This window comes from Phyllostomus hastatus, unplaced genomic scaffold, assembly GCF_019186645.2.
Source record: "Phyllostomus hastatus isolate PE091 unplaced genomic scaffold, TTU_PhHast_1.1 phas_scaffold_93, whole genome shotgun sequence".
Classification (NCBI taxonomy): domain Eukaryota; kingdom Metazoa; phylum Chordata; class Mammalia; order Chiroptera; family Phyllostomidae; genus Phyllostomus; species Phyllostomus hastatus.
Genome location: NW_025334042.1, coordinates 41,290,033 through 41,306,746, shown reverse-complemented (window position 1 = coordinate 41,306,746; position 16,714 = coordinate 41,290,033). Strand labels below are relative to the sequence as shown.

Genomic DNA, 16,714 nt, shown 5'->3' with positions numbered 1-16,714 from the left:
CCTTGACTCCATTTACATAATAAATATTCAGATACTACCAAGTCTAATATTTACTTGCGATCTAGCAAACTTTAAGTCATGAATCCCTGAGCTCTTGAGAACTTGCTATATACCAGAAATTGTGGAAGGTGCATTAACATATGAGACCCAGACTGTCTTAAAATTTTCAATTTAATAAAGAAAATAAAGTTCATGTACACAAGTAACTAAGGTATTCAACATTTCTAAATGTCTATAATATTGTAAATAACTACATATAAGAGTAAGTACATGCTAAGTACGACTTGAACCAGACATTTGAAAAGTAAACCTAAAGCAGAAAAACACAAATATAGTTTATGCTGTTTCTCAGGAGACACTAAAATTACGCTGAACAGTAGTAAGTGAGCATGTTGATGTGAAAGGATGGCTTTTTGAAAAAGTGGATTTGGAACATTATAGATGAACTTTATTCTCTTATTTAGTTAATTTTTCTACCTACCTAAAAAAAACTGCTAGCATAAGTCATAATATATTAATCATTAAATTATAGAGTTAATGTAATTTTATTTCATTTAAAACATAGATATATGATATATTTTCAGTTGTTTATTGTTATTCTATTACAGTTGTCCCAATTTTTCCCCCTTTGCCTTTCTTCACCCAGCCCACCCCCCACTCCCACAGTCAATCCCCACACCATTGTCCATGTCCATGGGTCATTCACACATGTTCTTTAACTAACCCCTTCCTTTTCTTTCCACCATTGTCCCCTTCTCTCCTCTCCTCTGTTTGCTATCAGTCTGTTCCATGTTTCCATGCCTCTGGTTCTATTTTTCTCATTTGTTTATTTTAAAAATTCTCACAATATAATATTAAAATCAGATATTGAATTTTTCTGGAATATTACATATCCCAAAGACTCCCTATGTTTGAATTATTTAAGTCTTGATTTTTAGGCTAAGGAATGCCTTGATTTTAGGCAGTGAAGAATTCTAATTCAGATTAAGCATATAGTCTAAGGTTCGGGCTGTTACAGAAATTGAAACAGAGATCAGAGACAATGTGGACCAATTAGACCAATGAACAAAAATATGTGTATGTGTGTCTCTGTGTGTGTAAAAGAGTAGTGTGTAATTCCCTCTGTTTCTGGTCATTTACCTCTTAATTTTCTTCTTCTCAGTTTTCACATGGCATTCTGTAGATAATCGAAACCTCAGTAAACATTTCAGAACCACACTTTCTGTACTATAGCATCTTAAAATAAAAAAAAATTAAATTTGTGAAAGATTATTTTCTATCTATGTGGGTAAACTATATTTCCCTCAATTATCTCTTGCTGTGTAAACTTCTTTAAAAAAGGAATCAGGGCACTGCACCATGACCCAACCACAACATAAGAAATACTTCATATGAGTCATAAATTCTATCTTCCATGAATGGTCAGTGACCAGGAGCTACATGGGTTTGGTAAGTCTATTATAGAGTTAACGGCTCATCCTCAGTAGACAGCAGCATGTTTCCAGATATTCACAGTCCTTTTTATTTACTCCTGGAAAAAGCAGGGGAAAATAATCCGTGAAATTCCCATCCTGCTTGAAAGCACAACATCTGCAAGGAGACTCAAGAGTGTTGCTGGCTGAATTCACTAACATAAAAGCCTGTATTTCATCAGCTTTTTCTCTCATTAAAAAATCAATATCAGCTATTATGGAAGGTTCCCAAAGAACATAGGGACCATTCACCCAGTTTAAAATGTTTTTCACACCCATTATTATACCATATATTTCCCAGCAGAAATCTTTCTGACTTCTCTATGTAGTGGTGCAGACTGTCTGCTTCCTGAGGCACAGCTATCAAAATAGATGTGGATTTAGTAGGAGAATAGAAGTAGAAAAAAATTGTAATGTTCCTATTCTTTAAAAAGAACTTATTTGTTCATTACTTGTACTAGCCACTTTTTCCTTTTTCCTTTTCCTATTGTTGCAATTAAAGTTATTACCCATGAAAGCCAAGTGAGAAGACACTTGAACTACATCTCTGTGGGCAAATGGACCCAGGTCAAGACAATCTTTACTCTCATGTGCAGATTCATAGCACTCAAATCCTTCTCTCTAAGGAATGGAGAGTATCAATAAGGGCAAGGTCAGCACTTGCTACCTGTCATCAGTCATGAGCTAGTGAGACAGCTGGGGTTCTTCTGATTTGAAGCTGGCTGCACTTCACACCCAAGTAGTGTGTGTGTGTGTGTGTGTGTGTGTGTGTGTGTGTGTGTTGGCAGAAGAAGGAGTTAAGTACAAGATCTACTTCCCAAGAAAATGTTTGACAGAGTCCTAAGCCAGCAGGTGTGAATTCAGGTTACCCATAAAAACTAGAAAGCAATTCATGTCTAAAGAAAAATTATTGCAAATGAACAATCGCAGTGTAACAGAGGGGAAACTATCTCAATAAGTACACAGATGTTTCTAGAACTCTAAGTACACAACTGATCAGATAAAGCCTAATCTAGACTCTTGTTGCTTCTCAGACTATATGTCCCTGTGGTTGATTTTAAGTTTAGTAGTCAAATGTTGGACTTGCTACTTACAGATTTTCAGTGCTTAATAGTGTTATGTATTGTTCATTCATTCATCCATCCATTCATTTGTTTATGCATTTATTATTTCATAGATATTCTGTAAGTTCTATTACTTCCAAAACACCATGCTAGACAATATAGAAAATTCAACATTGAATACAAACCCAGTTATTATTCTCAAAGCACTTAAAATCTAATCTGACACACATGTACATAAACAAAATATAATAAAATTTAGGCACTAATACATACTGTAAAAGAGGTGGGGCCAAGATATGATTGTAGTATAAAGAAAGCAGTAACTGTATCTGTCAAGAGGACCTACAGTGTTTCAAGGGGGGGTTGGAGAACAAGGAAAAACCTATTCAAGTTTTCTAAGCAAATGAAGATGAGGAGCTGACCTAGGGCAATAATTGCAATAGAAAGGGGAATGAATACAAGAGACTACTGAGGTAGCTCTTACAGAATTAAGTGATTGACCCTGGGAATTGGGAAGAAGGAATAAAATAAAATATGAATTTCTTGTTACTTGGACAGTGGTGGAAGTGAAAACAGAGATAAAACAGGAAAGAGGAGGAAGATTTTCCAGAGAATTTGCTCAAATTTAGCTATCATGAATTTGAGTTGCTAGATCATCCGTGAGGAGAGGCTGTTGACAACTTCCCAGGACTGCCTGATCCATTTCCATGGTTTCAGGTGCTATCTGCATGCTACTGACATACAGCTATATGGTGTAGGCCTCATCCAACCTTCCAAATATACCTAATCAACCTCCCAGTTTTCTCAATTCTACTTATATTTAAAATTCAGTAACCTATCTTCATTCTTAAATAGTCTCTTAATCCAGTCTCTTATTTGGCTTCACATAAATGTAATTTTTAAAAATAACAACAACAAGCTCTGGCCAAGTGGTTCAGTTGTGTAGATCATTGTCCTATACAACATAAGGCTGTGGGTTCAATTCCCAGTTCAGGAGGCATACCTAGGATGCAGGTTCAATCCCTGCTTGCAGCATGTACAGAAGGCAACCAACTGATGTTTCTTTCTCACATCAATGTCTCTCTGTCTGTCTGTTTATCTTCCTCCCTCTCTCTCTAAAGTCAATGAACATATCCTCAAATGAGGATTAAAAAAATAAAATAAAATAACAACAATGATCTCTCCAAAATACAATGCAATTGTTTTATTGCCCATTTAAAAAACACTAAAAAAGCTCTATTGCCTTTAGGATAAAGTACAAAATCTTTTATATTGCTGAAACATCCTACCCTACTTGCCTTTTTAGCCCAATCTCTTGTCACTCACCTACAGGAGATCCTATGTTCCAGGAGGCTATCCTGGATTTCTTTCTGTGAAAACATGGAAGATGTCTTGCTCTTCCTTGTACATCTTTATGGGCTGTTCCCTCAACCTGTGTAGGGACAAGAGGAAAGGAAAACAGTTTCAAATTCATGGTTTTTTTCCTCACTTGAACTTCATCAAGTAAATCACAACTTCACCCCTCTACCATAACCATATTCTCAGTTTATCCTTTATTTTTAGGATCAGCAGCATTGTTCTTAACTTCAGACAACTGTAAAAGTGCCTCAATTCCAGAGCAGAAAATAATTTATTATCTTAGTCAGAAAGGTACTGATGACCTCATTCCTCTTCTTTTCTTTTTTTATTTGCAAAGTTCACATTTATTTCAGAGAGATCTATTTTTTTTCCTCAAAGAGTTTGGCCTGTAACTGCAGAGAATATTATCCCTTCAGTCTACACTATAATATAAACAAAGTACTTTTCTAAAGGTTGGCAGAAAAATGCCCGAGCCTTTGTACAATTACACCTTTAATTATTTCATTGCTTTAATAATCTTTAATAAATGCAATCTCCACTTAACTAGAGAAAATTATGTTCTTATAGTATGAGTCATGGAGTCATGGAAGAACATAAAGAACCAGAGGGATAAGTTTTATACTCAGTGTCCTCACACACCATTTGATCTGGATAATTCAATTACAATTCGTGGGAAATTAAATTTTTCTTCTTTAAAATGGGCATTGTGCTATATTTTTTGTAACAATGTATAAACTATAAAGATATTTTTTATTCATTACTTATTGATTCTCCCAGAATATATTGGGTGTATTTATATCTACTTTAAAATTAAGAAGAAAAAATACAATTAAAACATTAAAAAAATAAAAATAAAAAGATAAAGGGGGTATAAATGGTGATGGAAGGAGGCAGAATTGCATATCTGAAACATGTAATTTTATTAACCAATGTCACCATAATAAATTTAATGTTAAAAATGTATTAAGGAAGGAAGGAAGGAAGGAAGGAAGGAAGGAAGGAAGGAAAATGGAGGTCCCAAGAATTTAAAAGACTTTCTCAAGATCATTCAGATTTTAATGGTAGATCCAGATTTTCTGACATTAGATACCTTATTATTTCTACTGTCCCATGCTGAATATGCCTCTTCTACAAGAAGACAATATAAGGATAAATAAACTCTCATGCTTACTTCAATCGTTTATGATAAAGTTAAATTATTATTCTGCAAGTGCTTTGACAACTTTATTGATTTTTAATTTTATTATTACTGATGTTGCCTCTACTGATAAATATGGCAGGTTAAAAACCATGAACATAGTTTTTCACGTGCACAACTGAAAGGCATTGCAATGTAAATTTTTTTCTGCGCATTTGTAGAATTAACCAAGTAAGCTAACCGAACTTAACCAACTAAAATTTCCTTTACATTTACTCTAGTTTTTGTTTGATGTTTGTTTGTTTGTATGTTTGTTTTGCCCAGATGCTACACGCAGGGCTGCCAGAGCTAAGTGGAATCCAAGACCTGAAGTATGTGTATGATAACCTTCGTCCGCAAGACACAGACCTGGAAGCAACAAGTCATTTTACCAGGTAGAGCTAGCCGTGAACATGTGAGTGTGTATTCCTGCGTGTGTGCACACCTGTTCCATATTGGAGATGATTTTGGTGTGAGCAGTCATTGGAACGATACTGTCATTTCTAAAACCAGCTTGTGTCCGCATTCCCAAGAGGCAGAAAAGAACAACCGGAACGCGGGTGTCTCTGTCGCACACCGGTGTTCGCTAGCCAGACTGTGCACCCGACACATTGCTCAGTAACAGGTCACCGAAAAGAGCAAGGGCTGACAAAAACAAATTGGTTGTTCTACTTGAACTATGTCCAGAAAAACCATTTGGAAAAAGAGATTTATGATGAGATATAAACTTGTGACTTTCATCTCTAAGAAAATACAGTGCTGTGTCATCGCTGGGACAGAGCAATTATACTGCCACAATTTACAAACAGTCCCTCCTATCACTATAAAAAGGAAAAAAAATATACTTTGGATGAAAAAAAGCTCTTTTGAGCCCTGAACAAAGGGAAAATGTAAATGTGCTTTATTTGTCAGCCTGAGTCCCATCCCCCCCACATCCCTAGTTGCATCTGATCCACCCGGAGCTGTAAAGAGTGGAATCTTAGATGTGAGTGAGCTGGCCTGGGTTGACTCATCTCCCATCTCCATTCAAGAGAACTTGAACTAATACTGGAAGTAGATCTGAAGCCAATCACCTCCTAACAATGAGCTCCGCATACTTTCTGCCAGACTAATTTTCCAGCTTTCAGGTGTTATGTAGTATGCTCTTTTAATTAAACTTCTTTTGAGAAATTCATAGTAAAGAACTTGTTCTCCATTGCAAACTTAAAAGATATCTAGTCATCTAAATTAGGGCAGGTTGTTTTTCTGTTCAATTATTGCCTGGCCATTTCCTACCCCTAATTTTCAAGGAGCTTATAATTTAATTGCCTTTATGAATGTTTATCCGCCACAACTTTATTATTGACTAATGAATCATCTTCTGAGGAGATCACATTTTCAGCCTACATTCATTCCTGCTTTGTGTATTTAACTTGCATTCATAGCCTCATCATAAATGTTCTCAAAGAATAAAAAATTAATGAAATAGAGGGGGGAGTCTGATCCAACTTTCATCCTATTCAACCCTTGATGTTCTGGATACCTACTCCCTTAGCCACAAAACCTCCTCAAGTTACTCTAGTGCTGACTGGTCTTTTTTTCCCCTCTATAATTCAACAAAACATGTACTTTTCATGCTATACTGGATTTATTACTGAATTATTTACTATCTGTATATCACCTTAATTAATATATTTGTTGGTTACATCAGTTTCTCTCAAGTAAAGCAGGAGATATAATTCCACTTCTAAAAATATCTGAATATAAAACAAATTCTATTTCTCTTAAAATATATCAAAGAGTTTAACAGAAAATACAATTGAAACATCAAACATTCAGTATATAAAAGGCATATAAAAGGGCTAATATTTAGTGCAGTGCTTCTTGTGCATCAGGCCCAGCTCTAAGTGCTTTTTGTATGTTAACTTTTTTAATCATCACAAGTGTGTGAGGTAATAGCTTTATTGACATTTTTAGATTAGAGAAATCAAGACCCAGAGAAGTTAAATGATTTGCCAAAGGCTACAGTATACAAGAGAGAGCCACAATTTGAGTCCAGGACAGGGTTTGGGGGGGGGGGGGTCATGTTTCAGAGAGCAGGGTCTAGCAGGCTCTGGGAGATGTGCTGCTGCATGATTCAGGCCAGTTTCCTTGAGATCCTTAGAGCCCCCGTTGGCTGCAGTTTAACCAAAGCAGATTCCGCACCCTTCCTCCAGTGCCACCCTGACTTCCCCAATATCCCAAGCCTCATTAGAGACAGAAGTCCCTCCCTGGAATTACTCTCTGTGCAGCACCGGGTGTCCCTGGGGTGTCTGACTCAGTCTCTATATAATTGCTGCCCAAGGCACCCCCCTGGGACACTTTGACTGGTGTCACCAAGGTGGTCATCTTCCTTGCTTTTTTTGCTTTGGCCCATTACCAGATGTCTTGAAACTCTCTGTAATTTTTCACCTTTTTTCCTCAGAGAAGTCTTCCCCGAGACTCTCTCTCCCTTTGACTTCCAAAAGCCTATCTCAGTAGTGTGTTTTATCTTGAAGTCTCAATTGCGTGCCTTTCTTTTTTGATATGATTTCATTTGCTTTGAGCATTTCTTTTCAGCTTTTCTCTAAGTTCCCTGGTCAGCATGTGCAGATGAAGTGTTGAGAACATTTTCTATGGCACATCCCGTACTGTGAGGGACTTGGTATTGAGATACGAGAAAGCTCAAGTGACTGTGACCTTGAGTTTTTATCCTTAAAATAAAGCTACTTAAAAGCTCTCCATTACTTAGGTATTTCAAAATTTAAACAAATTATTCAATATTTCTTTTTCAGTACTTAAACAGTGGAGAGAGTGAATTTAGAGAAATATCTCAGTTAATTAAAAACAATAATGGGAGCTTTAAATGGCAAGATTTAAATAAATGTTAAGAAGGATGTATACTTGTTTACTTTTCTGTGTAAATAATATTAAGCTGCATTCTTTGACATCGTATGGATTTCTAAAATCAAGGAGAAACTTGATGTATAAACATCAGTGCATATAATTTACCAAGAAAGTAACCAGGTTCTATAATGGAACCAGCCCTGGCCTTGGTGCTTCAAGCAGTGTCCTTAACTCTACCTATGTATGTCCTTATGCCATGTATATTTAAGCCCCTTGTCCTCTTTGTCCTGATAGGCTAAAGGTGCTTTATGTCACTGTTTATCCTGATGTCACTGCTAAGACACAGATAAAAACAAGACAAGAAAATCCAGCCTCCCCCTCCCAGCCCCCCACCCCACGTCCCCTTCCACTGCCCCCTTACCACTAGGCTCACAGATTTGGGTCCTGAATGAGGACTAAGTCATCTGAGACATAGCACGTGTGGTCACCTAAAATGCCTTAGTCCTGACTGCAGTATTCGCATTGAGAGGCTGCCATTCTTGACCCTTTCAAGTTTGAGACTTGAAAGAAAGAAATGGATTTTCTTGCCTCTCCAAGGGAGTACTCTGCCTATGAATAATACAGGATCCTGCCTCACTCCTAGACATTCACACTGAGCTAAGAGCTGGTGATAAGAGTTTCAAAGGATATTGTACTCTATGTGGCATTAAAAACTGTATCACAATTAATGGCATTTAGAAAAAAGTGAATATAAAATCATTTTGCTGGCCACAAAGGTTTTCCACATAATTGCGAACTGTTCTCTCTGCTTCCCTTAATTTTTTCTACTCCCCTTTCAGTGGCGTGCTGTTGAATAGAACCAAGAAAGTATCATGACTCAGTCCCTGCAAATTGATACTCTCATGTAATGTCTCTGCTGGGCCCACTGCTAGGCAACAAAGGCAACCATCCATTAAAATGCTGTCCAAACGGGTTATTTCAGAATTTTCAATCACTTTCAAACCTCGGGTTAGCCATCCTTAGAAACAGATAACCTACTTCACAGCTCAGGCAGGATCATTAAGCATAAGCTTCTCTGCCTAACGCCCCTCCCACATACAGATTATGCTTTTCACTTCATCCATTTCCCGCTCCAAAAATGTGAAAGGAAATACTTCATGTTTTCCCAGTATTTCATTTGGTCTGCCACACAGGTTTTTGGTTTAGTAAGTATAAGAACTCTTGTTCTTCAGTTGAAATTGAAAGTTATTTGAAGCAAAACAAAACTCCAAACCTCAAAAACAAATAGCTTGCATTAGTGAGGTGTTTTGGTAGCAAGAACTAGAGATTCTATACGATATCCTTGGGAAAAGGGATATACACAGACTCAAACTGTATGTAACCTAACAAACCCCAGAACCCAATAAGATCTGACTAGTTTCTAATGCAAAACAAGATCTTCTACTCTGCTTATATCTGTGTCATATTCTACTTCTCTTTGTGCAATGGCCAGTATTCTCTAGTATAAATTCCAGAGAGAGGCGACCCTTTGACTTAACTAGTTGCCTTTGGCCATATGGGACAGGGTCCTTAAACAAAGGTATTGGGGATTCTCTTCCCTATCTATACTCCTATCACAGGCCATCCCTTCACAAAGAACAACCTAGAGCTTCTTCTCTGAACTTTGAGCTTTAGAGAAAATAGACTTAGTTCTAAGGGGCCATTGAGCAGAGCAGGCACAGTGACTATCTCAACAGGTACAATAGTGAAACCATTGGAAATGTCCATGACACCCAGAGAGAGTGTTCCCAGGCTCCACATCACACCCAAAGGAGCCAGAGCTCCTGAACCACCCAGGGTGCACAGACACAGCACCAGAAAGTCCCAGTGTTCCTCTTTCCTCATTTTTTTTCTCATGGTTACAGAGTAAGACAAGACTCTTTGTGCCAACTGTCTCAAAACACAGTTCAATGCTTTCTATCTGCTTTCATTCCAAGACTGAGAGGCTGGGACAGGGATACAGATCCCTAGGTTCTTTAATCATTAAATGTTCTTGATGCTTTTTTAGTTCTTTGTAAATTGTCACCTCATCAATTATTGTATTTCCACAAATAAAAGTCAAAATTTTCCTCTGTCTTAACCATCGATATCTGCAGAAATAAATGCCTCCCCAAAACAAAACAAAACAAAACAATGAAAAACCAGAATCTAGAGGATTTAACAGTGTCTAACTTTCCTAAATTAGAAAAGCAGCTGCAAAGGAACATGTAAAGTGAAATTTTTCCTTTCATCATGAGTCTCCATTTTTTAAATTTAATTATAAGAATTGATCTGAACTAAATTGGCTCTACAAGGTAAAATTTTTAAGTGCAGGTATAACAGCTTTTAGAGCACTGTGCCTCCTAAATGTGGTGGCTCAGGTACCCTCAGAAGATGTTTGATAGCTCAGGGGCTGTTCTACATTTTGGAAATAAGGAAATATCTGTTTTTGAATTAGGCTCAATTTGCCTAAATATCAAGTAAGGATACACCTTAGTTGAAAAAGAAAGGGATACTTTAAACTCTTTGGGAGTCTATCAGCCTAAAGCTTAAAGGCATTTGAAGGGTTTAATATACACACCAAGAGCACCAGAAGTGGTTAGTTTAAAAAACTGGATGGTCCAGATGGCACCTGCACGACAGCTGTTATGTCCCAGCAGCTGCGTGCGCCAGCCAGTCCTCCCTGGGATGCTTGGCCCTGCTCATCGCATAGCATTGCCATGTTCCAGGGATGGAACAAGCAACAAGACTGAAATTATCTACTATTTCTAAACATATGTTCATATGTTAAAGATTTTATTAACTTAATAATAACACCATTTATCACCATTTATTTTTCTATTATTGCATGTTAAGATTTCATGCTTTGCATACAATTTTATTTTGACATCATCAATAAAACAAGCTGGCTTTGGGAAGGGAGGATGGTAAGCTGGGATATCATGTTTACTGGCACATTACTGATACATAACAAGACCAGTCCATCAACCTTTCCTTCGTTCTTTAGTTCCTTTATTCCATTTGCTTAGATTTGGCCGATTTTTGTAAGGAGCTTTCATAAGAAATTGATAAGAATTACTTATCCACTGTCAAGGCCCTGGAACCTGGAACTCTGGTTTTGTAAGCAGAGTTAGGTGCCTGCGCTGACATTTACATAAGACTTGCTGACTTGTAGGTGAATTCTAAAGATTTGAAACTTCAGCTGGGAAAACAGCAAAGTTTGTTTTGTTTTCAAAGCCAAATTCTAAGCTATGAAGCAGGAGAAGAGAAAAAGGAAGAAAAGAAACTCTAAGGTGCCTTTTCTCAATCCTTATCAAATATCTCTTTTGTAGGATTTCAAAGAGCGTTTACCTCATTTCAGTTTTCACAGAACCATAATTTACACATTTGTTTTCCGTTGTAATTTCTACATGTAGTTTGCCACCTTTGGGGCTCTTACATACTTATTTCTTTACTCAACTGGTAGTAATATTTCTGAAATAATATTTGCATAGTATAAACACGATAAACCTAAGTTGGAATCTTTGGTCACTACTTTCTGGATGATATCGCCTTTGGTACCATTTCACCTGTCTTGGTCTTTCTTATCTATTGCTAAAATAATTATACTGCTTTCCTCTGAGGAGGAAAAGATTAACATAAGGCATTGTGCAGTGCCTGCAAAAGATATATACTCCCTCAGGGCAGAAACCTGATTTCTCTCCTCTGCTTCTATGTCCCAGCACAGAGAACAGTGCCTAGCAGGGAGTTGGAAGCATTTATCAAGACTGCCTTGAGGTTTCCCCTAGGAAATTTAAGAACTGCAACCTTCCAGCTGCTGCTTTGGACCTATAACATAAGGATACTCAAAGCATAATCCTGCTGATGCTGCAATTAAACAAAATAACCCAGAAAGCTGCTACTGTTAACAAAATAATCCTCAGAGGACTAAAACTCACCACTCTCAGGACACCAAGATGAGTCATATATAACAGCACTCTTTGATTTGACTTATTAATCTGCCATCTGAGAGATGGAAGATAGTAGTCACTTTAGGTGAATGTCTGTCCTAAAACTACATAGGTTTATTGTAAAAGTTTAACCTTCATCTCCAGTCTTCTTTCATCTTAACTGTTGGGTAACATGTGAAGAAGGTATGAACATAGATGATATTTTGCGAGGATGAGCATATCAGAACTTAAGATTTATGGTTCATAGGCCTATCTTCATAAGACATGAGTACATGCTGTCATCAAGAGCTTTCCACTGTAACACATAGAATATGTTCAGTAAATATTAGTTGAATGAATGAATGCATGAATGAATGGTAGGGTCTCCATAAGTCATGATTACTAGTATACCTCTATTATTATTATGTTCTTGCCTTTACCAATAAAGAAACAATGTTGTATACTGCACTCCATATATATCTCCATAAATTCAAAGAACATCTTTAGAAATAATGAAGACTGTGGAAATGAATAATGATCAGAGTCATATTTTAACTTTCTTAGCAAATTTTCACCTGGATTGATGTATAATAATGGAAAAATTTTAAATTTATTCAAAAGAGCCTAATACCAGCACAAGATAAATGGGCTTAAAGTTTTCTGAAACTGAGGGGACAATTATTAAACATTGCTGAACTATATTGTTAACATGGGGGACATGGCAGATTAGTTGTAAAGAAGGCACAGCAACTTTGATAGAAGCCTACCTGAAAAAGAACAGTGCTTGGTTATAGTTAACACTCATTTCTCTTAGGAAATTTTAGTAAGCACAGAATAGAAAGAAACTTAGATAGACATCATACTTTTAAAAGTGAAGAATTACAAACATTCCCATTAATATCAGGAGAAAATAATGCCTGCTATTTGATTGTAATGCTCTATATTTAAGCTTTGTTTTATTGTTCTTTTCCATTTGAATAAGACAACAAATATGTCAATTCAAGAGAACGAAAAAAATTTGAAATAATGGAAGTTCAGTAAAATAAGTGGTTACAAGGTAAACATTCAAGGCTCAGTAAAAAAAAGAAGAAGAAATATCATATCATCACCTCAGTAGATGCAGTAAATGCAGTTAATAAAATTTAGAATCATTCATTTTGAAAAACTCTCCATAAATATAAAGAAATGTACTTATAGCTAAAACCCTACAGAAAACATTATACTTAATGCTATAACAATGAAAGTGTTTCCTTTGTAATCAGGAACAAACCTTACTGTCACCACTTCTAATTAACATTGAACTGGATGTTTTAGCAATACAAATGGTGAAAAATATCTCCTTCATTATTGCAGATTATATGACTATGTCAATACAAATTTCAAAAGAACATGTAGGTATATTGCTAAAATTAATGAGTTAAAATTTACTCATATATCATCAAATACTAGTTAAAATAAAATTTTAAAATGTTCTAGAAAATCAAAAGACAAAATTACATATTGAAAGATACATTGCATATTGAGAAAAAATACCTGGAATAACCAAACTGAAATATATTTTAGAACAACTATTGGACTTCAAAGAAAAATAAACTTTTTTTAAGCATCTAGGCAAAAAGAGTAAGTCCTTCATAAGGGAAAGAAGTTCATTATGTCATCAGAGTTTTGGATAGTAATCTTTTATCCAGAAGAAAAGGGAATAATATTTATATGGCACTGAAAAAATAAAATGTGGGACAAAAATGTTGCATCTAGCCAAATTGACTTTGAAGTATGAAGGCCACAAACTACTACAAACACCGAAGACTCAGAAACTTATTTCCTTGAGCATACCTGAGCAATTACCTTCAGATTATCAAAATGACTGAGTGATGTAAATAAGGACTGGTTGAGACTTAATGATAGTTAAAAGAGACACTGCATAGTATGGAGAGTATAAATACTGCTAGTGTAAAAAAAGAAAGTGGAATAGGAAGCACATATAAAAAGTAGAATAAGCATACTGTTTGCTTTATAGTATTAACGGGGTTAAAATTGACAACACTGCAAATCAGATACTGGAGAAGAAGAAGAGGTGTAAAGGGGTAAAGAGCATTGTATAAAGATATTTGTTATACCATTAGAATCCAAATACAAACCATCTTTTTTTTTAAAGATTTTATTTTTATTTATTTTTAGAGAGGGAAGGGAGGGAGAAAGAGAGAGAGAAACATCAATGTGTGGTTGCTGGGGGTCATGGCCTGCAACCCAGGCATGTACCCTGACTGGGAATTGAACCTGTGACACTTTGGTTCACAGCCTGTGCTCAATCCACTGAGCTATGCCAGCCAGGACAAACCATCTTAAATACAAAAAAAAAAAATTAACTTTAGGAAGTAGAGACACATCAAAACAAACCAAAAAAAAGACCAGAGAATGAAAAACATTTCATATAAAATACATGTATATTAGATATAGTATTATAGTATGCAACTTTTTTGTAAGATAGTTGAAAGAAGGACAAAAATACATACAAAAGTAAAAATTGAAAGATAAAATAATGAGCCCTGCCTGATGTGGCTCAGTGGATTGAGTGCTGGCCTGTGAACCAAAGGGTCACTTGTTTGATTCCCAGTCAGGGCTCATGCCTGGGTTGTGGGCCAGGTACCCCATTTGGGGGCATGCAAGAGGCAACCACACATTGATGTTTCTCTGCCTCTCTTTCTCCCTCCCTTTCCCTCTGTCTAAAAACAAACAAGTAAAATCTTAAAAAAAAAATAAAAAACTAAATGATGAAAGTCAATCTGTAATTTAAAAATGTTTTATAATATACAGGAAGGGAAGGAAGAACAGAGACAGTACAGGGATAGAAACTGAGCTTCTTGAAATATACATTTTTTAATAAATTTAACTTCTGGACTCATGTACATACTTTAAATAATTATAAACAAAAATTAAATTTTAAAATGTTATCTCTAAAAATAGAAAATAAATCTAAAAGAAGTTAAAATACAAATTACAATTACAACTTTATATTTCACCATGAAAGTTTGTTTTATATTTCATAACAATTCAATGTGAACTTGAAGTTTATAAAAATAAGTTTTCATTGCTGGTCTCCAAATAAACATCTTTGGTTCTTGACTTTTTTGTCCCCCCACATCTAACAAACACACAAAAAACAAATTTTCAGTGAAATGACTCAATTCAAGGGAATGTAACTCATTATCTTTTCTTTTTAATTTCTCTAGGAAAATAAAGGAAAGTCTGGAGTGCTTCCCTGTTAAATTAAATAACTTGATTCACACACTTGCACAAATGACAACCGTAAGCCCTGCCAAATCTGCTTCAGAGGATTTGTCCCCAAAATCCTGTGCGCTGAGTTCAACCAGGTCAATTCAAAGAGCGACAATTTTAAGGTTCAGCAAGAAAACTCACGCTGTAAGTCTCCAGTCTGTCATCTTGACTTAAAGATCATTCAACTTCATCTCAGACTCCAGTTCACTGTTACACACCCTTCCTTAAACCGTGATTTTTGTTTTTACTACGCAAATGAAATATCAGGGACAGTTTGAGCAGAAGGGCCGCCATGGAGGATGTTCCAAGGAGAATCGTAACAACCAGCGCTATTAGAAGAGAAGCATCAAAGAGAACAGACTCTGCCAGGGGTAGAATATAAATCAAGAGCTACTTAAAGTGTCCACGAGTAGAACAGAAATTAGGTGGTCTTTTCCCAGCACATAAGATTATGATATCATTATATATTGTGTTCATATGTAATTTTGCTATTACATCTCTTAGCTTCCATGATGATTTCTTTTTTCACAAAGATACTTGCTTTGTTTGGTTACACGTAAAGAGATTTTAGAAGGTATCGCAAGGTCGATATGGCTGTCTTTTGATTTTTGTGAATTTATTTCCTACAGCTGTATCTAATCCAGGTGACACACAGGAACAATGAAACAAGCCTGACAGAAAAGTCATTTGAACAATTTTTGAAACTCCACAGTCAACTTCAGAAGCAGTTTCCGTCACAGATGCTCCCAGAGTAAGACACTGTCCTCCACAGGGTTTGCCTCGGTGCTTGTCCTTGAACATAAGGGAGAACCAGGATTATGATGTTTTCTCCTTGTGAGCAGCACAGAACTCTGACTCCGATGCCATCAAACCTATCCCAACAGAGGGTCTGCATTGCTCTCATAGTAAAAAACCTTGTCTCATAAAACAGACCAATGTTTCAATTTTCTCTTTGCTTCCAGCCATTGATTTTGTGGACAGAAAAACTGAGAACCAATTACATTTTTAATCAGTTATTTAAAAAATTGTTTTATTTGCCTTTTTTTTAATTTAATCTTTCGGGGTTTTCTATAAAAATAAAATTAAAATTGAAAATTCAAAATTAAATTGAACAGATCTACTTTTAAAATAAGTAACTGCAATTACAGCTCTGATATATTTATGTGCTTTTCCAGAAAACATTAAAATCAACCAACTTTTGTTATCATTAATTATTGACTTTGATTTGCACTATCAAAATTTAATTTGTTGGTATGTTCATTTTGAAGAAATCTTGAAAATCATTGTTTCCTTTCATGTTTTATTGGAAAAAGTATTAAATGTAAGTAAACTAAATGAAAACAATCTCTATTCAAACCAACTTTCTAAAATTTATCAGGTAGAACTAACCAAATTTAAGTCATAGACTTCAGTGATAACAAAGGTATATCTTGACTTTAAAAAGGTGAACTTCAGAAACTATGATGTTGGCACCCTGGCCAGCCAAATGTAGTATTACCTATGCAGGAGTTTTTAAGTAAATGGCCCTTTAACAATGTGAATGCTCTTCCCTGACCTGACATACTTTGTACATAT

The 16,714-nt window shown here is 35.8% G+C and overlaps 1 protein-coding gene across 3 annotated transcripts in view; it reads left to right on the top strand.

The window, feature by feature from the left end:
* Nucleotides 1-16,714, top strand: part of PIK3C2G (phosphatidylinositol-4-phosphate 3-kinase catalytic subunit type 2 gamma) — a 264,442-nt gene that overhangs the window by 194,574 nt on the left and 53,154 nt on the right. For all 3 annotated transcript variants that reach the window (XM_045830120.1, XM_045830119.1, XM_045830118.1), the window contains 3 exons: nt 5,358-5,467; nt 15,094-15,283; nt 15,769-15,890. In XM_045830120.1, coding sequence (XP_045686076.1) covers nt 5,358-5,467; nt 15,094-15,283; nt 15,769-15,890 — 422 coding nt within the window. The remainder of the gene's footprint in view (nt 1-5,357; nt 5,468-15,093; nt 15,284-15,768; nt 15,891-16,714) is intronic.